This window comes from Manis pentadactyla, chromosome 15, assembly GCF_030020395.1.
Source record: "Manis pentadactyla isolate mManPen7 chromosome 15, mManPen7.hap1, whole genome shotgun sequence".
NCBI classification, from domain to species: Eukaryota; Metazoa; Chordata; class Mammalia; order Pholidota; family Manidae; genus Manis; species Manis pentadactyla.
Genome location: NC_080033.1, coordinates 1,184,865 through 1,211,040, shown reverse-complemented (window position 1 = coordinate 1,211,040; position 26,176 = coordinate 1,184,865). Strand labels below are relative to the sequence as shown.

The following is a 26,176-nucleotide window of genomic DNA, read 5'->3' as shown; positions in this document are numbered from 1 at the left end:
TCCCACCCCACCTGCCCCCACCCCAGGCATCCGCGTCGTAGTGGACGGCAGCTCGGTCCTGCCGGTTGGTGCAGGTAGGGGTAGGGGAAACAAGCCCCAAAACCCACTCTTTTTTTCCTCGGGTCCACCCCCACATCCAGTCTAAGAGGAAATTCTGGCAACGCTACTTTCAAAACGGATGCAGAATCGGAGCTTTTCTCACCAAATCCACAGACACTGGCCTGACTATTCAAAATCACCTCCCGCCCAACTATCCAGGTCTCCCCCTTACTGGGCTCGCGGCCATGGCCCTCGCCCCCGGCTGTTCCCCAAGCGGCAGCCAGAGGGCGCCAGTTCCAGCTTCCGGCAGCTCACGTCCCTCCGCTCGGAAGCCTGACACTGGCTCCGGGCTCACTCAACTCAGCGTCGCAGCGAAGTCTTCTCCTTGGTTTACGAGGCCCCATGTGACCTAGACCTCTTTGCCCCTTTTCTGCCCGCCCTCTCCCCGTCGCTCCACCTGCTTCATCACACTGCCTTCCTCACTGCTCCTTCTCCTCGCCCAGCAGTCCTACCCCAGGGCCTTTGCACCAGCAGCTCCTCTGCTGGACCCCCTTCCCCATACACCTCCTGGGGTCTGACTCTAAGGTCGCCTCTCAGGGAAGCCTTCTGACCACCCCACCCTGGCTAAAAGAGCACACAAATACACTTAAAAAAACTCATCTGGTAAAGATACCTACTGAATTCATGGGTGAAATACAATGTCGGATTTGCTTTAAAATACTCCAGAGGAAAAAAAAAAAGAGAGAAAGAAACAAACAGAAAAAGTGAGGGCTCTAAATGAAGCAAGAATGACAGAATGTTGCTAATTGTCCGCGCTGGTGATGGGCACAGGAGGTTCAGTATATGGTTCTCTCTGCTCAAGTTTTACCAAGTAGCACTTACCCATCTCTTCAACCCCGTACTTTCCTTCACTTTTTTTGGCAGAGGATGTATCACTCCCTGACATTACATTCTATTTACTTCTCACTGTTTTGTCTCCTCAACTGGAATGTCGGCTCCCCAGGGGCAGGGATGTTTGTCTGTTTTGTCCCCTGCAGGATGCCCAGTGCTGAACCCATTGCTGGTGCTTTATAAATAAACTCTGGTTGAATGAATTGCTATGAGGAAAACAACCTATTACATAGAGAATGAATATGGGTGGGTAGGTGCTACATAAGCAAAGATAGTCAGGAAAGGGGTTTCTCTGAAGAGGTGACATTTAAACTGAATTGACGAACTGGAGACCTTCATGGATGATTTAGAAAAGGGCATAAAAGTATAAGGAGAGAGGCTCTGTGCTCCTACTAGCTAGTCACTGGGTGGCAAAGTTGGAACTGTCTTTTCCCAACTCCCTATCTCAACTCCTCCCTCTGTGTCCATAACATCCCCCACCACTACCACCACACCACTTTGGAAGGTCCTGGAAAGTTCCTAAGAAGTCTGGGCTATGTAGCTACACAGGTAGCTTTCTCTGGATGTAGGGATTTGCTCCCACTTCTTTAGAATCAGATCAAGCCAAGGAACAGAAAACATTTTGCTCTGAGACCAAGTGGGTCCGACAGTCTCACTGCCAGGAAGCCACCTGGGCCTGGTGCCTGGGGACCCAGCCCTCACCTTGGTCAAGGTGTACATCCCCAGTAGGTTCAGCTCCAGCAGCTGCCGGAAACCTTGGGCGGAGGTCTCCTCGGGCCACTGTGGAGGTGGATCTGAGGGGGAAGGAGACAGAAGAATGAGTGATGAGATAAGACAACAGGAGAGGGAACAGGGATGTGGCGGAGGGGGCCACAGGGTGGGGGTGCAAACAAGAGGGTCAAGGATAATGAAAAAGAGAAGCTGCATAGCAGTTAGTTGAAAAACAGTCTCAGGGGCCAGAAGGTCTGCGTCTGACTCTCAGTCCTGCCACATCCTGGCTGTGTGACCTTGGGCAAGTCACTTTGCCTCTGCACTTCTTTCTTAATCTACAGAATGAGGATAACACCTTGTTTTTCAGCTTAGAAATTTCACAAGTCAGTATTTGTGCCTGGCATGTTTGTTATAAATAAATAGAAGGAATTGATGGGGGTGGGGGCAGTGGTTGGGGGGACAGAACAACAAACATTCAGAAGGAGCTGGAAAGATGAGACAGTAAGAAAGAACAAGGGGGCAAGTGCGTGAGGTGGGACCGTGAACACTCCAAGGGCTTTCGGAGACAAGTGGGTGAAGGATGGAGAGGGAGGGACAGCGGGTGGAAACCTGAGGAAATGTTGGATTATTGCTCCCCAGAGACCCAGGGCTGTGGCCTCACTTCCTTCAGGCATCTCCAGAGGTCCAGCCTGGACCCTCTGTCCCCAACAGCTCATCACTCCCTAGGCCCTGGGTCAGCTGTTTTACTTCGTAGCCTTTATCACCACCAGACGTGCTAGTATACCCAGTCGGTCTCGTGACTTGAGGCAGTTATGGTCTCTAAAGCTGCAGCAAACACTGCCTTAGTGAACACTGACCCACTGCTCCTGGGGGGGAATGTGTGTATAGTATTATGTAATAATATATAATAATATGTACATGTTATGGACTAAATGTTTGTATCCCCCCCAAATTCAAATGTTGAAATCCTAACCCCCAAGCTGACAGTATTGGGGGAGGAGGGTCTGTGGGAGGGGATTCCGTAGTGAGGGTGGAGCCCTCATGGATGGAATTCGTGTCCTTAGAAAAGAGGGCCTGAGAGCTCCCCCACCCCCTCCCCGTGTGAGGACACAGGGGGAAGGCAGCCCTCCCCAGACACCAAATCTGCTGGCACCTTCATCTGGAGGTGCCCAGCCGCCAGAACTGTGAGAAAGAAATAGTTGCTTAAGCCACCCCATCTGTGGTGTTTGTCACAGCAGCCCAGACCAAGGCATTGTATGTTTGTACGTTATGTGCATATGTGTATGTATATAGGTACATGCACATCTAATATAAATCACGATCTTAAATCCTAAAAACGACTCATTCTGGTAGACTCGATTTTATTTATTTTGCAAATGAGGAGACACGTTCAGAAGTGTTAAGTGCTTTGTCTTGAGTCCCACCCCCTCCCAGGGGCCTGAGTCGGGACTCAAATCCATCAGGCTGGCCACAGTGGGGGAGCCCCGTGCCCAGCATCACCCCTCCTGGCTCTGTCCTCTTGGCATCTCTGTTTGAGAGCTGAGACAAGAGGGCAGAGCACCACCTTGTTTGACCTCAGCTGAGAACATCAACTGTGGGCAACGCACACTTTGGCCGCTCTGCACATGTCCGTGAATACTGGGAAAGTGTAGTGAATACTGATTTTGCGAGTAGGTAAATACGCAGATGTTGAATCCACAAAGAATGAGGGTTAACTGTGTCTGTCTTTTGTCTATTTCCTTACTCTAGAATGTGAATCCCAGAGGACTGGAATGTTTTGTCTGTTTTATTCACCACTAAATCTTCAGTCCAGGCAGAACTTGGAACATAGTAGGTGCTCAATAAATATCTCTTGACCAAAGGACGCAGAGAGAAAGTATGAACTAGTATCTGACATCTTATTAATCCTTACAATATAAGGAGGAAAATGAAGACCAGAGAGGGTGAACTACTGCTCAAAGTTGCCCAGCCAACAAGGGAGGCTTCTCTCTGCCACAGCCTTGCTGTGTGACCTCAGGGCAATCAGTCCACCTCTCTGAGCCTGGGTTTACCAATATGAAGGATACTTATGAAGGCAGTCATAAAGCCGATGGCAATTTCCCTTCAAAGCCACCACTAAGCCCTATAAACCACATGCTGTGGTTTAGACATCTTCACAGTCATCAGTAAAGGGAAGGGCCGCCAGGCCTCACTTCATAGATAAAGCAAACCGAAGCCACTGGATGGACGCTGTTTGCCCAAGATAGCTTCGGTGATTATGAAGCTGAGCAGTTGACCCTATTCAATACCCACAACCACCCTATAATGATGATCATCACTGTCAACTTAGAAACAGAAATGGAGGCATGGAGAGGCAAGGGCTCAGGCCTGGGGGATTCCACAGCTGTACCATCCTGTCCACGTGGACAGAGAGGGAGTGGGGTTGAGAAAGGGGAGGGAGACAGTGTGGGAGGAAGGGACAGGAAGCCAGGAGCTAGGCTGACACCAGTGGGAATGGCCCTCGGGCCTCACAACTCACGGTAGCCGGCGTTGTTGACCACACAATCCAGGTGGCCAAATCGGTGGATGGTCTCAGAAATGAGGGTCTGAGGAGAGAGAGGGCTTGTGAGTGAGCAGTGATGGCACCTGGCATGTGGAGCTCACGCTTCTGAAAACAAGGGTGGGGAGGGGGAAGCTGGAGTCACAGCAGGGGGATGGGAGAATAAGCAGGGACTCCACTGAATCACCAGGCACGGTGGGAGACAGGAGACAAGAAGACAGGGGCACCGGAGACCAAAGGGCTGGTTATGTTCACACTGAAGTCATTACTCCAGAGAACCAGGGTCAGGGGCATAGATGGTGTGTGTGGTGGGGTGCTTAGAGAGATACTGAAAAAGGGAAGGGATAGAAACCCAGAGATAGGAGACGGAAATACTCTTACAGAAGAACCTCCACAGTGAGCGATTTTCTTGTTTCACACTGTGCAACAGGAGTGACAAGAGCTATGAAGAAGTGGGAGATGAAGGAGAACCTCCCCAGGAGACACGGGGACCTGGCCAGCAGAATCCGGGAACGCCTCGAAAGGAAACTGACCTGAAGCCTTTGTGACTTTAGCAGGAGAGGAGGGAAAGGTAGAGGGAACAGCATGTGCCCAAGTCTAGAAGAGAACAAAGCTAGAGAGAGAGAGAGAACTATTGGACGTGGGGAATTGGGACAAAAAATATGCTCACCCTCACATCTTCCTCCCGAGTCACATCACAGAGGAGAAAGACAGCTCCAGGGAGCTCCTGCTCCAGGGCCCGGGCCCCCGACTCTGCAGGAGAGAAGGGCGGGGGAGCCTGGGCTCCTGGGCTGAGGGAGGAGGGCTGGGGGCCTGGACTCCTGGGGCTGAGTCTGGAGGGGAATGGGGGCAGGAATGCCTCGTTCTGAGGGAGGAAGGGGCGGGATGAGGACTGAGGGGCCATCACTCACCATCTTTGTCACAGATAACCACTTGAGCCCCGCTTTCCACTGAGAGTAAGAGAGGAGGTTACCCCAGCACACCCTTGGTGAAGGCCTCTGCTGCCCTCTTATGGCCGTCTGGCGTGGCCCATGTGCTCCCTGAGTGACCCCAAAGTCTCATGATATCCCCCTGGACAAAGGGCAGAGGCTTTGACACATTCTGGCTACTCCAGGTGCCTGCCGAGGTTCCAGAGCCCTCATCTCTGGGTTCCAGAGTCAATCCTAAACCTGCAAGAGACCTGCAGGTATAGCGGAGACGCAGAGAAAAGGAGTAACAGCCCCTGGAGACCCACCAAAATCCCAGACCCCGGGCTTCCCCTGCCTGCCCCTCCCTTAGCATTGAAAACTGGCTTTTACAAGACAAGAATCTTGACACAAGAACCGAAGACCTTTCTTCCCACTACCCGTCAGGTTCCCTCCTGTCCCCAGCTCCGACATTCCCAACAGCCGGACCCCTACTCACCAAAAGCTCGCACGATCCCGGCTCCGATACCGCGCCCGCCCCCGGTCACCACGACCACCTTTCCGGCATAGCGCGTTCCCGTGGCCATTCTGCGTTAATCGCTCTCCCTGTCACTCACTCTGGGCCTCTTTCCACCTCCAAAGTCCGGGGAGGCGATGGGGTCGAATCAAAATAGGGGCTGGATCCTGGCAGCCCGGGCCTGAGGGGGCGTTGCCAGGAAGGCCAGATACCTGGAAGTTTGACCCCGGCACCTCGGCCCCAGCCCCCTCCTCCCTGACCCAGGAGGCCGGGTCCCCGGGCGACTGCCCCACCGTCAAATTCAGGATTTATGGTGTCCGGCCCCTCACGCCTCAGACCCAGTAGTCCAAGCCCCCAGCTCTGTCGTCCCTCAAACCTACCGGTTTGAGGCCACTGTCCACAACTCCAGCTCTGCCTCTCAGGGACCCAAGGTCACAATCCCAGACAGACAGAGAAAGCTATTGACTAAAAGTTCAAAGTTTTAATCCGAATTTGGACAAGTGTTGAGAAAACCAAACTGTGGCCACAGAAACACCACTCCCTTCCTAGGCCCACGGAGGGGACCAGACCACGCCCAGAGGTGGTCCCCGGGCGGTGAATCCAGGCCACGCCCTCACCCCCCGATTGGCTGAGATGTTGCGGGCGGGCAGTCAGAAGCTGGACTGCAGCAGAGTGACTCGCAGAGGCCACGCCCCCTCATCTTGGGTCAGGGCCGGAGGCGCGGCCCCGGAATCCCACGTGGGCTCCCAGGAAGCCGGGCCGGCGCCGCGCCCCTTCCCACGTCTGGAGAAACCGGTGCAGCCGGAATTAGCCGCCGGAGATCTTGGGGGCGAGGTCGCCTGGGGCGTGGGGTCCGCCGGAGGCGGTGGTGCAGGGGGAAGAGGGTCTCCTCGAGCATCCAAATCTCCACCTTTAGAGACTGAGTGGGAATGAGAACGCCAAACTGCGACCCGGGAGTCCAGATGCCAGGCCTTCCCTCTCGGATCCCGGAGTCCGGACCCCCAAACCTCTCCTCCCTCAGACTCAGGCAGCCCAGCCCCGGGAACCCTCTTCCCAGGCGGAGTCCTGGACCCTGTCCCCTCCGGTTTGGAATCCAGAACTCCCAAGCCGCGTCCAGCTCTTTCCTCCTTGGGATAAAGGATTCCCAGCAGCCTCGGACTCCTCCCCACCAGGACCTAAGATTCCAGGCCTCCCCGAACCCAAAGCTCCCAGCCTCGCCTCACCTGTCATCATTCTATGCCATTGCGACGCCTCAGTGGCCAGAGCTTGGGAGAGGCTGAGGACTCGCTCCCGGTGACCTTCAGGTGTTGGCAAATAAGGAGTGGTGTTCCTTGGACTAGAAAAAGGGATTTGGGGGACCTGTACAATTACTACAGCGAGGACCACAGGGCGGCGCGTGTCCATCTGGGAGCTGTAGTCCCTAGCACGTGTCGCTAAAGGATCGTGAACTGGACGCGGCCCTCTCAAAAGCCCGCGTGCCTTATGGGATCTGAAGTCCAGTCGCGTGTAAACCTCACCTGGTTTCCTGATGGAGGCGGGCGTTGTTTGATATTTGCCCGGTTCTGCAACTCCGGGAACTGCCGTTCTCACTGCAGAAAACCTAGGGCTTCCTGATTGCCCAGGAACCCAAGCCTCTCTAAGGTTCTACCATCTGTACTTCAGTACTTAGGAGACATTAATAAATTCTCCTGCCCCCACCTTTGGCAAATTGATTTCCCTGCTCCTCCCCTGGGCTCTCCAAGCTCCTTACCTGCTCCACGACCCAGAGCTTCTGAGCCATTTCTGGGCTCCTGAGTGTCCTAGGGCAGGCTGCAAAGGAACCAGGCCATTAGAATCCCTCACCTGGAAGTCCCCACCTTCTCATTTTGAGGGTGAGATGAAGGGGGCTCAGAGCGGGGATGTAATTGATCCAGAGACACTGGCTTTACACATGCTCCTAGGAAATAGCAAGGAAATCCCACCACCAACCACCAACCACCACCACACACACACACACACACACACCCCTTTTGTGTTCTGGGAAATGGCTCACTGCAAAGAACCCTTTTCCATATGACTTAGATGACACTCACAGGTGACTCCTCCCCTTGTTTACCTAGGACAAGGCCAGAAACAGGCCCTCCAAATTCATATTCTTTACCTTATAATTAGATGGACTGTTTGTGACCCCCCCCTTCCCGACCCCCCAAAAACCAAGCTAGATGCAGAGGTAAATGTGTGTGACTGATACACTCCCTGGTTACAAAAAGAATCCCAACAGTAAAATCATCCCAGCTGGGATTTACCTAATTCCTCCCTAGAAAAGTCTAAAGATAAAACCTTCCTGCTGGCACACTGATTTTCAGACCCGGAATGTTCTCTCCATTGCAACAGCATGAATAAAATCCATTTCCTTAATTGCTCAAGTCTTTTTCTTCCCGCCTCCCTCCCTCTCTCACTTTCTTTCTTTCTTTGCCTCTGGCAACATATACTAACTGAAAAAAGAAAAACTGGGCTTCCAATCCAGACCTGTGACCCCCACCCTGAGGGAGATTGCTTGTTAGGGGGAGATGTTGTTTCTGCCCCACCCCACCCCACTGTCCCCCACCACTAGGGGAGCCAGGATGGACCTTTAGCCTAGGTACAAGATGGGGTGAATCTGGAAACCCAGTTCTGGGTAAGGAGGTAGGGAAGATCTCCGTTGTACACACAGGGAAATTGAGGCTTAAACTAGGAGCGGAGGACTCACTACCACCCACAGCCCCACCCCATAGCCCCTGCTCCCCTCACCCTCTGTTCCACGTCAGGCTGGCGTCTGGCCGGGGACAGCGCCCTCCCCAGGGTAAGAAGCCGAGGCGAAGCCGGGCGAGGGAGGGGCCGTCCACACTCCTGGTTTCTGCGTATTCTCTCCAACTGCTCCTGAGCACTCATCCGGTGCCTGACTAGGGGGGCCTGGGGAGGTGAGAAACACGTTGGGACTCCAACCCTGGGCTCCTTCTTTGTCTCTTCCCTGAACCTCTCAGCCTCCTGTCTTGCCATTTCCAGTAAGTTCATCACTGGACCTCAGAGGGATCCTTCTACACTCATCCTCCCATGGTCCCCAAGCACCCACGAGACAAAGGCATTTGAAGCCCTGTGTGGCCTCATCCCTACCTACCCCTCCGGCCTCGGCCTCAACTCCATCACCTGCCCTGTTCGAAACCAAACCAAATACCCCTGCAGCCCCAGACACATCAAGTTTCTTCACACATGTGGTCAGGTTACTTGTAACGCAGAACAACTCTGAGTCAGCTTTGACAATAACAAAAGGAGGCATGGGATGTATTAACGACATTGTCAGGACAAACAGTTTGGGTTGTCCTTAGGACTTGCCAAGCTCTCTTGGCCTCACAACCAGAGGGAAGAGGCAGACAGGGAGAGTGCCGAGTGATTATGTGATTATCGCAGGCCTGCAGCCACAAGGTGAGGAGCTACCAGAAGCCAGCGGAGCGCCCTGGGGCAGACCCTCCCCTAGTGCCTCCAGACAGACTGCGGCCCTGCTGATACCTTGAAGCAACTTAAGACGCAAGAAGACAGAGAGGAATTTTTTTAAAAAATGTTCACCAGAAACGTTCATCTTTGAATCACTTGAAGATTTGGATAATTCTCAGCCCATCTATATTGCAAAAAATGAGACAGCATTTCTCTGGAAAGGATACCAAGGAAGAGGCTGGCAATCCGTCTGCTAGGGGATTAGGCATGGGATGTGTGGATCCAGTAAAGCATCATGGCAGAAATGCTGCCAGATTGAAATGAAGGGGACAGAGACCAGACAAAATGAAGGGGGGCTGTCAGACTCCTGGGATGCTACAGGCAGGAAATGGGCTGATAGAGCCATCTGGCTGCAAACACGTGTTATCCTTCAGGAAATGGGGCAATCTGGATGCAGACACGTACACGGGGAGAAGTTGTGTGACAACCAGAAGCCTGGAACAGATTTTTCCCTAGAGCCTTCAGAAGGCGCATGTCCCTGCTGACACCTTGATTTTGGCTGCAGTCTCCAGCTAGAAAATTCTAGGGAGACAGCTTGGATCAGCTGCGTATTGTAGGATCAGTCACTGAAGCTTACTCTGATTTGGCCAATCTTGAGTCACACGCCCCCCGCCTTTATATAAATGGTGGCCCCTGTTTATCAGCCCTATGTTATTTCTTCACAGCAAGCCAGACCACCAGCGCAAAAGCTTGTCATCACCAAATTCCAAGTTTTACACATCCACTTGTTTTAGACATAGCCCAAACAGGCAGATAACTTTAGCTAACCACCTGCTTTGAATACTCCACAACTGTCCAACATCTGCAACCAGGGGTTAGATAAACTTGTAGCTATAAAAGACCCAAAGTTGCTGCTGCCCTTGGGAGCTCTCTGACCCAGAGACTCCCCACCGCACTGCTGAGTTCCCTTGCATCCCTCCCCTTCTGGGCAGCGGACCCCAAGGTGTAACCTTTGCAGGCTCTCCCGCCGGGAAGGACTTCTCCCACGCGCACACCTGCCAAAGTACGGACCTTTAAACAAAGCTCGTGTTTGCTACTGCCACCTCGTGGTCATATCATTTTCCTTGATTCGCTCTGAAATCCCTGGAACTCATTGCCCCACCAGAACCATGGTGCGCTCTGGACCGCTGGGAACCACGTGGTTAGGATGAGGGAGGAGGAACTCCCTACATCAGCGTTGCTGGGAGCCGCCCCAACAATCCATGTTCTTCACATACACTACCGAGAATTACAAAGTTCCTCTCCTGAGCCCGGACGTATATTTCTTTATTCGTTTATACCTTGACTAGGCTCCCCACGGTAACCTAACATAGCACATAAGCACATTCCTTCACTACCTGGCAAGAACCATTAACCCTGTCCTTTGTCCTCTTCCCTGCATTTGGTTGCAGGACCAGGGAGGATGCTGGTTGATAACATCTGTGCTGCAGAGTTGATACCAGACGTGGAGTCAGCGTGAAGCACACCAGGACCCCTGGGCTATGCCAAGAGGACGGGACAGCACATAACTCCAAGGAGCTTCAAGGCCCCTCCAGTTCTGCCCTAACCCCCACATTCCTTTGCCAATAGCATGTAACCCATCCCTTGGCCTGATCAGGTACGGCAGATTTGGGAAGGACCCCCTGTCTTCTCGATGTGCTGCCCGTCTCATGAGGTTTTCTCTGCTTCAAACTGGTCACTCAGAGATTGGCTTACTGTGCATCGTGCTCTCAAATTCAGACTTGGGGGTTGGGTAACACTCCTAGGAAAGGACTCACTGATTGTTTTGTACCCACAATAATAAGTAAGCACCAGAAATGCTCTCCAATGTTTGATCAAGCAGTCGCGACTGTCACCCCAACCTGGCTTCTGAAAGCCCGTCATCAGTGATGGCCCAGTATTTCTGAAAATCAGTCAATCAGCAGCGGACATGCAGCTTCCACAACTAAAAGTCCACCAATTCCTAAACACCCCTGGCTTAGAAAGAGCACCAATTTCTGAAGTTCCCACTACACAGCATCAGCTCTCTGCTTTGCTTGGGGAGATTGCATCTTACAAGAAGCCATCTGTCTTGCTTAAGCTAGTAATCAGTTCACCTTTTTGCTGATACAGAGCAGCCACTTATCTTGATCACCTCCAGGCTTTCTACATACACAGCTATTCCCTCTGTTGGAAATACCATTTTAGTTGGCCAAACCATTTTTCCACTCATTCGGACTCAGATTACCTATCTAGGCTTTAGAAGGCTTGCCAGTGCTCTGAGTTTTATCCTGGTTAGATAGGCCTGAGGTTTGCATTGTACCTGTTGCCCTCAGACTCCAACATCAGGTCAAATTCGTGGTTGGGCCCTTAACCCCTCCTGCAGGGCCTGGCCTCTAGCAGGACTCAGGAGATGTAAGCTGATAAAAGAATTTGAGATTTCTTCCTGCAGTGACCACACCTCAAAGCTTAGGGGGAAGGGGAGAGGTGGCAGCTCCTTGGCCCCCCTGATACTGCTTGGATTGGTTACCAGCTGATGTCTTAGTGGGATGAGAATGGTCCTGCCAAGTGCATAAACCATACTTGTCCTGCAAGACCCCTTTGCCAGCTTCAACATGGAGGAGAAAAATAGGGGTTGTGATATAGAGGTTCACTACACAGCAAACTTAGCTCAAAAGTGTAGGTCCTTGAAAACAGGGATTGATCTGCAACCCAGCTTTGCAGGGCCTGGCACTCAAGAAGGGTCAGGAGATGTCTGTTGATCTGAACTGAACAACCCTTCAGGTGGGGGATGGGGTTCTGGGGGCCAGAGTTCTGTGCTCCCAAGAAACCCTGTGTTGATGTATGGGTTGATCACTGCCCAAGGGCTGAGCCCTCCACTGATGAAGCCATGCCCTGCTCACCCAGAGGGAAACTTAGTGATGGCGTTAAGGGCTTGACCAACAACCCCTGTCTCCAGATTCCTAGTAGACATCATGAGCATTTACTGCAAGTGAGCATTCAGGTACTTGGCTTCATTTGTACCTGGATGTGTGGCATGATGTTTTACTAAAACTTCTCCTTAGGAATAAATAGTGCCTGATACTTAGAATCTGTTTTTATTCCACTGACTCAATCCTTTAGTAGTTTACTGCTAACATTTAAATTGAGATGTTATTTATAACCTTAATCTCATTTCGTATGAATATTCATACATTTTATTGGAGAAATGCTAATGCGTTTGATTAAGGGTGCTGCTCCAGACGCCGCTGGAGGTTTTATGTAATATGTAATATACGCATCACATTACCAGTCTAGGACCTGCAAAATTTTGCATTTTGAATCACGTCTGGTCCCAAGGGCTTTTAATACAGTTTGAAGATCAGTACATCTACAGTCCGACTCCCTCTCAGCATCCCCACTTCTTCTAACCTAGTGGATTATTACTCTCTCCCACCTGGACTATCCCAGCCGGCTCCTCTCTGGCCTCAGCCCTTGCTAGACATTCAGTTCCCCGCAGCGCCGACAGAGGGCACCTGTTTCCACCTATGGCAGCCGGGTTACGCTCCCCCCTTCTCCCCACCCACTCCGTCCGGAAATCTCTGTGGCTCCCGGCTCCCCAAAATCAAAACAGTCCTCACAGTGGACCACGAGTCCCAGCATGATCTGCCCCCATTACCTATCTGTCCTTATCTCCACCCCATCCGCATAGCTTGCTCACGGTTCCAGCCACCCTGGCTTTCTAGCTGTTCCACGAGCAGGCCAGGCCAGCTCCTGCCTGGGAATCTTTGCAGAGGCTGTTCCCTTTGCCTGAAAGCCTTTTCACCAGACATCCCCAAGGCTCGCTCGCTCACCTCCTTCAAGTATCTGTTCAAACATGACCTTTTGGTGAGGCCTCGCCAGACCAAGCCACTTACAACTGCACCCTTCTCAAAGCAACCCAACCTCCCTACTATGCTGTTTTTACTTTTTTTAGCATTTATAACACATAAACCGTTATGTAGAATAAATCGATTATTCATTATCTGCCTCCTCCCACAGAATGTCAGATTCAATAGGGAAGGACCTCTTTTTCTCATCTTGCTCATGACTGTGTCCTTGGCACCTAAACACCTCTGTGCAATAGAACTCTCAGCGATGGTGGGAGTGTCCACTCTCTGCACTGTACAGCAGGGAAGCCACTGGCCACATGGCTCCTGAAATGCAGTGAGTGCAAGTACATTTTTTATTTTATTTCATTTTAATTCATTTAAATTTAATAATGACATGTGGCTACTGACTCCATTACTGGACAGTGAAGAAGTTACTTAATAAATATGCATTGAATGAATGATAAGTGAGTGGATGGATGAATGAATGAAGTACTTACTATATGCAGGCACTATTTTCAAACTTTATGGGCATTCATCTAGTTTGATTCCTCACATCAGCTCTAGGCAGTAGGCGCTGCTATTAGCTCCATTTTGTAGATGAGAAAATAGAGGCAGAGAGAGGTTTAAGAACTGACCCAAAGTCACACAGCCTAGAAGTGGCAGAGACAAAATTCAATCCCAACACTGCACAAATCGTGCTCTCTCGGCTCTGGAATATGGCCTTTGGACTCCCATCTCCCAGCTGTTTCCCCAAGAGCAAGGGGTCTGTGGTGGTCAGATCAAAGCATTACCAGACGGGCCTGAGGAAGCCAAATGGACAGCCTACCTTGTTTCCAGGCTGCGGGGAAGGGGGGTGGAGACCCTCAGGGCTGGAAGCCCGGGAGACCCTTGAAGATCCAAGTCCTGAAAGGGCAGAATGGGACGTGGTGAGACAGGGGACACCTAGCAAGTCCCACCCAGCCCAGGATGCTCACCTGAGTGAAGGCTGGTGAGGTCTCTGTCGCCCCCTGGGGGCCGCCCCCAGTCAGTCTCAGGGGACCGGGGTAAGCTCAGTTCCAAAGACTCAGGCAGGCTCTGGAGGGGTCGGGAAAGATGATCAATTCATTATTATTACCATTTTCAAGCCCTTAGCAACTGAGACACAGAATGAGTAGGATTAAGATCGAAAACCAAGAGCCAGACACCCTAGTGTCCAATCTCAGCGCTGCCATTTATTAGCTGTGGGATCTTGGGCAAGTTACTTACCTCTCTAAACCACATTTCACCTTTTGATGAGGATGGAATCCACACATGTAAGGTATTTAGAACAGTATCTGGCACATGACAAGGTATTATAGGAGCAAAGTTTTATAATTATGCATCTGGTGCCGTGCTAAGCACTTTGTCTGCATACCTGAATTAACTCATTGAATTCCCTCAATAAAGTACAGGAAGCTATTATTATCCCCACTTTGCAAAAGGGGAAAACTGAGGCTCAGAAAATGAGGCCAACGACTGTTATCACACAGACAGCAAAGCTGGGATCTGAACACACGGTCTGCTGGTCGGGACAAAGAGCAGCTCTAACCTACCAATGACGGTGGTGGCTCTTGCTTCCTGAGGGCCTGCTGTGTCAGGCACTTGTGAGTCACAGATTCTCCTTACAGAACTCTACAGGGTGGGGGTTGTGACCAGCAGTGTGGTGAATGTTTAATACATGTCTGTCTGGAAGAAAGAGCCGTGGTTTGTAGTGTTCGCCAATTTCTGTGGTGAAAATATTCCCACCAGGGTCAATTTCAGGCTACCAAAATGAGGCCACTGAATGTGGACTTGAGAAGAAATGCACACACTTGGTTCTTGCGAGGTGTTGGGTGCTGGCTCCAGCAAACCACAGGACTGTGAACAATATAACAAATAAGGAAACAAAGGCTTCAGAGCTTAGGATACTTGCCTGAGGCTGGTTAGCTGATCAAGGGAGGGAGAGAGTGTGGTGATGGGTTGGGCCAGGGGTGGAGGGGACAGGAAGCTGGGGGTGAGTCTCACCTCTCTCTCCGAGGACTCCTCGCCCTGCAGTGCCACAGATGGGGAGTCTGGCTCAGTGTGAGGGGGTGGTTTCTGGGGGCCTCCCAGACCTGCCAGTGTGTCTTCCATCATCCATAGCTGCTGCTGAGCAGATGCTCTGTCCTGGGGGGAAAAAAGGAATTTGTCATTCAAAGGTGGGAAAATGCAAGTAGGGTTAAAGTTAATAAATCACAGAAGGGGACTGAAATTATCTGGGCTATATTTACGGAGTCATAAATGGACTATATATGCATACAGAGGCTATGTTTGTGGACAGATGTGGATTATCCCAGTGACCCACCATTGATCACAAACACTGTCTTTTCTGTACTGCTCTGCAGTGTCACCTCTGTCATGAAAAGGTGACCATATAAATAAATGTGAGTCTGTTTCTGAATACCCTATTCCATTACTGTGGTCCATCTGACTAACCAGTGTCAATACTGCACTGTCATTAATTAGAGCTTTACAGTCAGACTTAACATCCAGTTGTGATAGTTCTCCAGTTTTGTTCTTGAAGGCTGCCTTGGCTACTGTTAGCCTTTTGCACTTCCAGATACTTCCGGCTTCCAGAGTCAGCTTGTCCATCTCCACATAGAAACCTTCTGAATTTGCATTGAAATTGCAGATCCTCGCAGGGGAAATCAATCTGGGGAGCCGACATCTTCACAGTATTATAGCTTTCCTGTCCATGAACACAGTATATCTCTCCATCTGTACAGGTCTCTGATTTCTCTCAATAATATTCTGTGGTTTTCAGAGTAGATCTTTTGGATATCTTTCAATAAGTGTCTTCCTATTTAATTTTTTAATGTTAATTACAAACACTGCTGTTCATAAATATTTATTTTCTAATTGTTTGGCACTAACATACAGGAAAACAATGGATTTCTGTATATTATCCTTGCACCCAGTGACCTTCCTGAATTTGCTTATCCTAATAGTTTATCGAGATTATTTTGGATTTTCTTCACATATACAATCATGTTATCTGTAAATAAGAACAAGTTTACTTCTTCCCTGGTCCTCATACTTCTGATTTATTTATCAGATTCACTGGTACAGACTAGGACCCCTGGTACAATGTTGACTACAACTGGTAATAACAGACATCCTTGTCTTAGTCTGGTTATCAGGAGTAAAGATTTCAATATTTCACTGCCGACTATGTTTGCTGTAAGTTTGGTATAGATGTCTTATCAGATTAAGGAAGTTCCCTCCTACTCCTACTTTGCTGAGAACTTTTGTCATGAGTGGATGTTAAATTTTATCAAACGTTTTCTCCACATTTATTAAGATGATCATGTTTTTCTCCTTTATTTTGTTAATTATAATGAAATACACGAAGCAATTTTCAAGTGTTAAATCCACTTTGCATTCCTGTAATAAACCTAATTTGATTCTGATGTATTCTTTTCATATATTGCTGGTGCTAGGTGATATTTAACACCAGTAGGTGGGGGATTAGAGTTGAGAGGTGGATTTTAGGAAGCAGTGGGAGGAGTTAGCATGAACAGGGTATGGCTTAAATCTGTCAGTATACATTTAATGCAAGAAGACAGTGTTTTTAACGAATGATTTGTGACCTAGAAACTCTATTGCTAGGCTTAGAATGAAGTGGATCTGAGGCTAAGCAAAGGGGCTTATATCGGGAGTGGGGGACTGGATTTAGACCTGGAAACTCCAGAGGACAAATTAACAGCAAAAGTCAGGATGCAGAATACAAGAAATGAACTTGAGGATGGGGACAGGGCCGAGGAGTGGAGTTTTGACAAGGAGGACAGGGCTTCAAAATAAGAGGAGAGATTTAGAACCAGACAGGAGAGTGGTTCTGAACCTGAGTAGGTCTTAAAATTAAGGGTATGGTCTGAACTACGATGAGAAATTTAAAAAGAAAGGCTGGAGGGGAGGAATTGGGGATCAAGTAGGAGGACCTTTGATCCTGCAGGAGGGGCTTAAAGGGTTTCCAGGTGAACTTGGAGTGAAGGATGGGGGCTGGGGCCCGGGTAGGCATGTACCTGGGGGGACCCGAGGTGCAGCAGGTACTCAAGGGTCTCTCTCAATGTGCCCAGCTCCTGCTCCAGGCTGCTGTATGTGTCCCAAACCCGCTCTCGATCCTCAGGTACCAAAAAGGGGGAGACACAGGGTTAGCATGCACATGTACCAGATCTTTCCCCACTCTGTATTTTCCCAGCTCTAGAGGAAGAAGGGAGTCCTGGGGTCAGGGTGCATATGGACTACCATTCCCAATGGCCTCCTTGCCTGGACTACTGGGAACCTCAGAGTCTATATGGAACCTGCCATTCCAATGAGCTGCTAAGGTAGACAAATAACAGCTTTCCCTGAATCCTCTGGTTTAATTCTGCACTCTCCAAGGGTGACAGAGTCTAAAGACCTAATGAATTCTTGGGACAGTCAAGACCACAACCCAACGTACCCCTGGGCAACAGAACAACCTTGCTAGTACCACTAGCAGTAGTAATAATAAAAACAATAATAGCAGCTAAAGTTTATTAGGCACTTACCAGGTGCTAGGCACTGCTCTTAGCTCTCATTTAATTCTTGTGAGGTAGGTACTACTGATGTTTCCATCTTACAGATAATAATTGTAGCTAATAAATATTACTATGTAACTAGGTGTTAAATATTCATTGACATATATTTATGAAATCTTCACAATGACCCTATGAAGTAGATACTATTTTTATCATTTCCAGTTTACATAAGAGCCATCTGAGTCTCAGAGGGGTTAAGTAACTTTTCTAAGGTAACCCAGTTACTATGAGTAGGAGGGGAAATTCAAAGCTAGGAAGTCTATATCAAATTTACCCTCTAAAACCACTAAATTAACTTCTGCTATTTCTTGGCTGTTTGCCCCTCACCCTTTGGGACTGTCAAGATCACTGGTTTAAAATTTTGAGATGGGGCAATTTTCAAGAACTACCTTCCCATGAGCCTTTGGAGGCAGGTTCCCTTCAGTAACAAGGTGTAGAGTCCCGAGGCCTCCTGATAGCGTATGCCCCTTCCTAGATGCTCACCTGGGTCAGGTGACAAAGAGAGGCCCTCACACTGACCAGTCGGTCCTGCAGGAGGCGCTGGCGCCCCCAAGCCCTCCCAGGAGCTGCAGCCTCCCTGGTTGTTTGGCCCAGCTGCTGCCTGGTCAACTCCAGGGCTGCTTCTAGCTGTTCCTGCACCAAGAGGGAAGGTAGTTAGACTTTTGAAGCCACTCCTAGCCCCAGGGGGGAAGAATGGCATGCCAGGGATCAGGAAAGACTAAGGGCAGGTATAGAGAGGCAAGAAGTCCCTCCATCCCAGAGCTCCATACCTTCTCCTCCTGCCTCTGGTCTATCTCCTCCTGCAGCCTCCTCAGGAGCCGGTCCTGCCCGCACAACTTGGTCAACAGAGTCTGGAGAAAGGAGAACAGGGGCTATTTACGGCCCAGATCTGGCTCTTCTCCCTGCCATTTATAGCATTCTCTCCCCATCTCTGGGAACTCAGCAGGGATCACACCGGAGAAAACTTACATCTGTCTCCAAGCTTTGGTGGAAGGTTGAGTCCAGGGGGGGACCCGGCTAAGGAGGAGAAAAGCCAGGGGTCATATGGACAGACAGGTCCACATTGTGGCTCAACATTGAGCCAAGCTCTGCTTCTACTGATAGACACTCTTGTCCTTATCAGCTTCGTTCCAAGCCTTAGCAAACCTTAATAGACCAATTGTCACATTCTTGCCTTTAGGAAGATCCAATGGACTCTGTTACTAAAAGCTGTAGCAAATATCATAAATAGTGGAGAAAATGTAGACATTTGCTTTACAACTGAGAATAAAATAAAGATACTCACTACCACTGCTACAATTTAACACAGTATTAGAGATCTTGACAATGCTATAGGAAAAGAAAAAGGAAACAAAAAGGTGTATGGATAGGGATGGGAAAAGGTAAAACCACCATTATTTGGAGGTGATATGCTCATCTACCAAGAAAAACCAACAGAATCAAACAATGATTAGAACAGATAAGAGAATTTGGCAAAGATGCCAGATGCAAGATGAAGCCACAAATATTGACAGTGTATCTCTATACCATTAATAACTAGAAAATAACATTTTCAAAAAAGAAAATAACATTCAAATAGGTACTATCAAACTATCAGGAATTTAGGAGTTACCTTAACTAAGAGCACACAAGATCTTTACAGAAAAGCTTTAAAATTCAAATAAAAGACCTAGATGATGAATAAATGGAAAGATATTCTATATATATGCCACCCAGTTGCAGCAGCCCTAGGCAACTAACAGAAGCACTGGGACCTTGAAATTCCAGTCTTCTCTAGGCACACTAGTACAGGAGGTGATATTCTCTATAACAAAGAAAGCAAGGGAGGGGGACCCTGGAAGATTTGAGTGCCCCAGGATGCCTACCAATAAAACCATGGAAGCCTGGGTCCCAGGAGCTCTTGGGGGGAGCTGGAGATATGTGGAGGAGCCAGATGGGGCCTGGGAGGAATATCAAAATAGAAATGTTTACACATTGGCATGTAACCAAAATTAGACTGGGAGTATCTGGAACTGAAGTGCCTTAGGAGACTCTTTGAGGTTTAGAGCTGGGCCCCCACAGCTTCATCAACTACCTGCTCTCCAGCTATGTGCCACTATGGGAATACAGAGAATGATAATAAATGGTCAAGCCTGGCAAACTAGCGCAAGGCCAATAGAAGTTACAATCCACCAACACTCTCACATTTGTGGTTAGCTGTGGGTATTCTGGGCTACAACCCGATGATGCTCAGAGAAAACATCAGGTGACTAATTTGTTAAGATAAACTGAAGGGGCAAGGCAGAGCAATCCACACGACCTATCATGGCATTGTCTTGGAGGATGGTATTTTAGACTATAATCCCCATAATGCAGAGTGGCCAGAGACATGCCCAAAAGGACAGCCATGAGGACTGATGGGATAAAAAATCCATTCTTTCTCTTTCTCCTCACTTTCATCTGAACCCAGCTTATCTTACTGAACTATAATTCCCATGATACTCAGGAAGCAATGGCCTAGAGACCAGCCAGAAAGACAGCCCATATGGCCATATGGGAGATGTAGTCCTCCCCCCCATCACCAATCTGTTTACCTGTGTTGTTCTGGCCTCCTGACTCCAGTTCTGGGGACTCCTGGGGAGCCTTCCTCCCCCAGCCTCCGAAGAGGGTCCTCGGTGAGGAGTAGGGGGTCGGGAGAGGGTCTGGCGCTGATGGCCCCAATCCAGGGGAGGCCGGACATCAATGCGACTTAGCGGGGTATGGGGTCTGGCAGGGGGTGCTGGATCACCTGAGGGAGTGGGTCTGCGTGCAGGGGCAGAACGGGGCCGGGGGAGGCTCAGAGGGGAGGGAGAACGAGAGAGGGGTGTGAACAGGCTGTGGGGAGGAGAGAATCGGGTAACTGAGTCAACTAGAGCCCCCTCACCCCATTACCCTCCAAGTTAGCCTTAATGATGGGCCTCCCTTTAGTGTCACACTGTCCCTCTAGAGTAGAACCCTCCTCTATTGGCCAGATGCTGAATAAATTCCCCCTTTGTGGACTCTCCTTCTTAGGACTCCTTCCCCACAGGTTTTGACCCCATCAGAACCCCAGCAACTCCCACACAATTGCAGGAGAGAGCACTAGGCACAGCCCGTCAGTCCCAGTCCCCTCCTTTCTCTTAGGCTTTTCCCCTGAAGCTCAGCCCTAAAGAACCTCCTCGCCCCAGACTTCCTTTTCCAACTCACTCTGGGCTCCTAGTTCTCCGAATCCGGTGTCCAGACTGGAGGTCAGCTGTGGGGCTGGGACTGAGCAGCCCAGGTAGGCCGCGACCCCTGGAGAGCCAAGCCACCTCCGGTGATTCTGAGCTGCGCTTCTCATCCCCTCTGCTCACCTCCGGGGGCCCGCCAGGGCCGCCAGGACCCTCCCCAGGCTGGGGACGTGCGGGTGACCTGGGTCGCCCACTAAGGAGCAGGCACAGAAAAAGATATAACTCCTTTGAACCTCATAACAGCCCTTATTTCCATTTCACAGATGAGGGATGAGGACACAGGGACCTACGCAGAAAATAGGGGGAGGTAGGGCACTATAAATCATTGCCCCCATTTAGTAGATGCGGAACCGAAGGCCTGGAGTGTGGCCAGTGCAGGACTGCAAGGCCCTTCCAGGTGGCTGCACCCAGTGCCCAGACTGTGAGCCTCTAGCCTGAAACTTGGGACCCACCAGGACAGAGGCCCCTGGAGTCCTAGCTAGGAGACCAGACATTAGACTTCGAAGGCCTCAAGGGGTGGAGTTGGGGATGATTAGAAGGATCCGGATCAGAGGTGCAGAGTCAGGGGCGTGGCCTGGACGTTGACTCACCAATCGTCCCCCTCCGCGCGGGTGGCCCGACCCAGGGCCCGTAGCCAGCCCCGCAGGTCCTCCAACGTATCGGCAGCCAGAACGTACGTCCTCATTCCCGGGTGCTCCGCCTGTGGGGGGAGAGAGCTGGGCATCCGGACCCTTGTGCCCTCTAAAAAGGAGGATGCCACAGACCTAGGCAAGGTGCTTTAACTCCAGTAATGGGGACTCGCTTACACCCTTAGTGCCCATGGCGCCTGAACGGACTCACGGTGAAGGTGAACCGCCGCCCTCGGGGGACTCCTGGCCCATCTGGTCTGACACTGTAGCTGGGGAGCAAGACGCTGCCCAGGACGCTCTCCTCGCGGCTGTCTGCAAGGAGGGTTTAGGGTCCCGGATCACACGGGGATCTGGAGACAGAGACGCTACAGGGCCGGGAGGGTGGGGATGGGGCCTGCCCACCCCGTGCCAGCCTGGACACTGACCCTTGTAATAGAAGAGGCAGTGGCCAGAGAGGACGAACCAGCGTCGTTTCCAGAGCCGGAGCCCGGAGCTGTCCTGGGGACAGAGTGGAAGGAAAGGCCTGAGAGGAAAACATTGATGGGGACAGGGACACTTGGGGACAGAAACCCAGAGGGAGGGGAGGAGCAGAGGCACATGTTGGATGCAATGGACTAGACAGAACACTGGAAGGGAGTGCTGTGGTTGAGCCGACAGAGATTCTGGACACAGTTGGACCTGAGTTGGACTCCGAGTACCACCATTTCCAAACTATTCCCTTAGATTTCCAGGCATTTCCAGGCTAGGACCCTCTCTCAGTTGTCAACTGGGGATTGAGAAATTATAGGAAGATTAGAAACAGATACTGCACTACACACGGGCAGGGTTTTATATAGGAAGACTTGGTCTGAGTATTCTGGAACCTGAGACACAGAGAGGCCGGGGAGGTGGCACTGAGCCATAATCTGAATCCTGCATCTCCCCATCACTTCAGCCAGAACTACTCCATCTCCAACCCTGTGCTTCTCTGTTCTTCAATCTGTTCCAGCAGAAGACAGCATGGTCTTTTAAAATGGTAAGTCAGATCAAGGGAGTCTCCTGCTCAAAACAGAGCTTAAAGTCGCACTTAGAGTACATCTCAAATTCCTTACTCTAGTGTACTGGCCTGCAGGGAATCTCAAACTTGGGCGTGCCGAAGAATCACCAGGAGGTTTCATTAAAATACAGTTCTTGGGTCCCACCTCCAGGGTTCCCGGGTCAGTAGATCTAGGATGGGAGCAGGCAGTGTGCATTTCCAGCAAGTTCCCAGGCAATGCTGGTGCTGCTGGCTCAGGACCCCACTTCGAGAACCACCTCCCTGCCATCCTTCCTGTCTCCCCCCTGGCTGGCTCCAGACGCCAAGCTCTGGCCTGCGGCAGGGCCTTTTGCTTTCAGATTTGCTCTGCTCCCTGGATTTTAACATGAGGGGCTCCTTCTTGTCATTTAGTTCTCAGCTCGAATGTCATCTCAGAGACCAACAGTCAGACGTAGCTCCCATCCCTCAGTCACTTTCAGCACATCCTTGTTATTTCTTCACAGCACTTTCTACAAACTGAAATCATCAAATCCATTTACTTACATACTAATTTATTATCCATCCCACACCACACCCATTTTAAATGTACTATAGATACTTGTTTGTCTGATTTGTATGGTATGTGCCCCAGGGCTTGGCACATAGGAAATGCTCAGGAAGTGGTCACCGAATGAATGAATGATGAATGGATAGCTGCATGAAGCAATGCCAGAATAAGGGGAGAAGCAATGATTAAAAAAATACAAACATATTGGGAGTCTCAGAAGGAGACAAACAGTGGACAGGGCATAGCCTCCAAATGTCACTCCGAGCGAACTCTCCCTTGTCTTGCTCACTCCACCTGCTTATGAAGCCAGCCTCGTATGTGCACAGGGAGGTTAGGATCCCTTCTGAGTGCATTGCTCCTCTTCCCGAAGGCGTGTACCTTGCTTACCACCCTGGTGGGCCTCTGAGGAGAGAAGAAGGTAGTATGTGAACAGGGCCTCGGGATGGCTTGGGGAGTGACATCCCTTAGCAGCCATGTTCAGGGTGGAGAGATGGCTCCATATCCTTCCGTCCCGATAGACAGAGCTCCCTCTCCAGGCACACAGGTGTCTCAGGCATCCCTAGCCAGATTCCCGCAGGATGCCCTTCAATGGGGATGGTGCCGACCAAAGTCAGGATCGCATCTGTGGATTCCAATCTTGGGGAACCGGAGATGAGTGAAGAGAATGGCAGAGGGGCAAAGACTTTGGCTGGGGTGATGACTCAGTACACAAGTTATATGAGGCCTTATTGTTTGAGAAAGGTCTTTCCTTACTGAATTTCAGAACCAGGTAGATCCGCTGGCTAGAGAGGACCATTCTCTCAGTCCTAATCAAGATGAGCCACCGCTTCTGAGTTCCATGAGGAGAAACCTCCTGGCTGGGGAGCGGCCTTATCCTCCCAACCAGTCAAGTGGGGCTGCTACTCTGGCTTCAAATTAGGAAAATAAGGGGGCTGAGGACAGCTGGGAGTGTCTCTGAATTCCTAGCTGCGGCTAGTGGGCAATCTGGGACCTTACTAGGCCTGCCAGACCCCGTTGCTAAGGATCCTTGTTCTTAACAACGAGAGTCCCTGGGGTGGCGCTGAAGCCAGGACTAGGAAATGAGATGGGGCAGCCCAGAGCCCTGCCCTCCTCCCCCAGCTCCACCAAGAAGCTCAGACCTTGGTGTTCAGGCTGCTGAACGAGGAGATTGTAGAGGCGCTGCTGGCCAGGCTGAGGCTGCTCCGAGGTCTGCCCTCCTCCATCAAAGGCTTGGGGAAAAAAAGAAAGGGGCTGTGTGCTGTCTCTGCAGCTGACCCGGCTCGGGACAAAGATGGGGTCAGGGGCTCGCAGGTCGGAGGCGGCTGAGGAGAAAGAGCCTGTTGTTTGGGGAACCAGGGAGCTGCGGGAGGCCCTGGTCCGGGACAGCATACCAAGAGCAATGCCAAGAGAGGTGGGCGGCACTGGCAGCTGCGGGGAGGGGGCAGCTGTCTGGAGCCCAAGACAGAGAATAGGGCCCCCTTTATTCTGGCCCCCTGCACGCTGGCCAAGAATTTGACCCTCTCTGCTTAGGGACGTCCATTCCCTGTCTCTTTCCCGCTGCCCCCAGCTACCTGGCTCCTGCCCTCCCGCACCCCCCACCAAGCCATCCTTGCTGAGCCCAGGCACAGGAATGCAAGCCCTGCAGCCCTCCCAGCCCAGCCAAGGAACTTACCGGCTCTGGGGTCCCAGGAACAGGGGCAGGAGGGCAGTGCGGGAGCCTCTCTGCCTGTTGTGATCCTCAGTCCCCTTCTCACCTGCTCACTCACACTTTCTGTCTCTCGTCTCTCTGGTCTCTCCTCTTTCTTGTAGACTGTCTCTGTCTCCAGTTTCACCTCCTGTCTCTCTTTAATCTCTATCTCTTCCAGTCTCTCTGTCACTCATTCTCTACCCACCCCCCGACCCCCCATATCACTTTCTCTCCCAGTGTATCTGTTTCTGCCCAAATCTTCTCTCTCGGACTCACAGTCTCTCAAGTCTCCAGCTCGTTCCCTCCCTCTCACTCAATCCTTTCCTCTTCCTCTCTCTCTATGGCCCTCATGTCTGCTGCTGCTGCTGCTTCTCTCTTGCAGATTCTCCTCACTTTCTCTCTTCCTCCCCCAGTTTCTCTTTCCTCTCTGCTGGTCGGCCAGCCGCCCACGCTGCTGTCTCCCCTTCCAATCCGGGATGACCCCGCCCCTCCTGGCCTCCCCATCACAGCCTGACCCCTGGCTCAGCTGCCCCCACTGCGGGGTGGAGGGGCTGGGGGCCCCTGACCCCTGGGTCCCATAAGGGCTGAGGCTGAGATTCCTAAATGAAGGGGCAGGCCTGGACTCCGGGGCCCCAGTGGGCTGGTCATGGTCAGGGGCCTGGATCATTGGCACCCTGAAAGGAGATAGCTTGGATCTTAGAAGGGGTGAGGGCTCAGACTTCTGGGTACCTGGGAAGGTGTAAGCTAGGGGTCAGGACTCCTGAGTTGTGAATGAAGCCACGAGTCAGGAAATGTGGCTTTGAGTGGATGGGTCCAGGTCCTCCAGGGAGGAGGGGGTGGCCCTGGATTCTTGGATTCTGGCTAGGACAGGGTCAAGTGGCCAGGGTCAGATCTCCACCTCAGATCCAGGTAAGAATTCTGTTCTAGACTGAGGATGACCTCCTCAAGAGAGTGACATGGTTCGTAGGTATCTTTTGAGGAGCAAAATTATGAACCAAATTGCAGGAGTTGGGGGCAGGAAATTGGGACTGTATCCCTGAGCCTGGAACTTATGGCAGAAGAAAAGACCCCCACGCACAGCCATAATTTCAGTTTGTGTAAGCAGAGCTTTTGTATGAGTTTGAAGCAGGTAAAATCCAGGTGCGGAGCCTTGTGCCTTAGACTGGGAAGGGATCTGAGCTTTTGGTTTGGTATCCACTCCCACCTTGTTGAGCACCCACTATGTGTCAGGCAGTGAGAAGAAAGCAGGGAGCAAAGCAAAGTGCCTTCAGGGTGCTTACATTCTTGTCCTCTTTTGCGATGAATCTAGACTCCGCTGGGCCAATCTCGGGTAAGTGACTTCATTCCCAAGCCTCAGTTTCCTCATCTGTGAAAAGGAAACAATACTCTCCCGCACCGCGGAGGAAAACGACCAGAGGTGAAGATGGGAGGCGCTGGACTGAAGCCTGCTGGCTAAACTGGGGTGGAAAGTTGTTTTCATGGGAAGAGTTGGGCCAGACTCCTCGCTGCTTAAGCCGGCCACACGTTTGATTGACAGAAAACTTTTCTCGGGGCG

General features: G+C 51.0%; 2 protein-coding genes across 10 annotated transcripts in view; both read right to left on the bottom strand.

Moving 5' to 3' along the window:
• HSD17B14 (hydroxysteroid 17-beta dehydrogenase 14) overlaps nt 1-6,167 on the bottom strand; it is an 11,788-nt gene extending 5,621 nt beyond the window's left edge. Inside the window, exons 1-6 of one of the 4 annotated variants that reach the window (XM_036885572.2) lie at nt 5,983-6,167; nt 5,585-5,719; nt 5,092-5,130; nt 4,851-4,933; nt 4,160-4,226; nt 1,633-1,724 (exon numbers count right to left, since the gene is read on the bottom strand). In XM_036885572.2, the coding sequence (XP_036741467.1) occupies nt 1,633-1,724; nt 4,160-4,226; nt 4,851-4,933; nt 5,092-5,130; nt 5,585-5,672 (369 nt within the window). In that variant the 5' untranslated portion in view covers nt 5,673-5,719; nt 5,983-6,167. Of the gene's footprint in view, nt 1-1,632; nt 1,725-4,159; nt 4,227-4,850; nt 4,934-5,091; nt 5,131-5,584; nt 5,784-5,982 lie in introns of all 4 variants that reach the window. The other 3 variants (XM_036885568.2, XM_036885569.2, XM_057493125.1) reach the window with 3 other exon arrangements.
• On the bottom strand, nt 6,069-26,176 carry PLEKHA4 (pleckstrin homology domain containing A4). Of its 6 annotated transcripts, none has more exons than XM_036885556.2 (20): nt 25,902-26,176; nt 24,074-24,163; nt 23,229-23,336; nt 21,798-21,870; nt 21,584-21,684; nt 21,334-21,507; nt 20,721-20,936; nt 20,090-20,369; nt 19,382-19,456; nt 18,486-18,533; nt 18,287-18,367; nt 18,000-18,149; nt 16,980-17,078; nt 14,944-15,084; nt 13,896-13,995; nt 13,748-13,824; nt 8,372-8,533; nt 7,353-7,411; nt 6,826-6,938; nt 6,069-6,521 (listed from the first exon to the last, which is right to left on the bottom strand). In XM_036885556.2, the coding sequence occupies exons 3-20, from the start codon at nt 23,285-23,287 to the stop codon at nt 6,253-6,255; spliced, it is 2,277 nt and encodes a 758-aa protein (XP_036741451.2). In that variant the 5' UTR covers nt 23,288-23,336; nt 24,074-24,163; nt 25,902-26,176; the 3' UTR covers nt 6,069-6,252. The 6 variants fall into 6 exon arrangements, with proteins under 6 accessions (XP_036741451.2, XP_036741449.2, XP_036741450.2 ...); XM_036885554.2 differs by having other exon boundaries at nt 21,334-21,443; XM_036885555.2 differs by lacking the exon at nt 25,902-26,176 and adding an exon at nt 24,607-25,098 and having other exon boundaries at nt 6,069-6,512; nt 21,334-21,443.

Coding starts and splice junctions, on each gene's coding strand:
- PLEKHA4 (XM_036885554.2), bottom strand. CDS start 24,157: ATGGAGGAGGGCAGACCTCGGAGCAGCCTCAGCCTGGCCAGCAGCGCC. Junction 23,337..24,073: donor TCAGCAGCCTGAACACCAAG/GTCTGAGCTTCT, acceptor TTCTCTCCTCAG/AGGCCCACCAGGGTGGTAAG. Junction 18,150..18,286: donor ACCAGAGGCAGGAGGAGAAG/GTATGGAGCTCT, acceptor CTCTTGGTGCAG/GAACAGCTAGAAGCAGCCCT.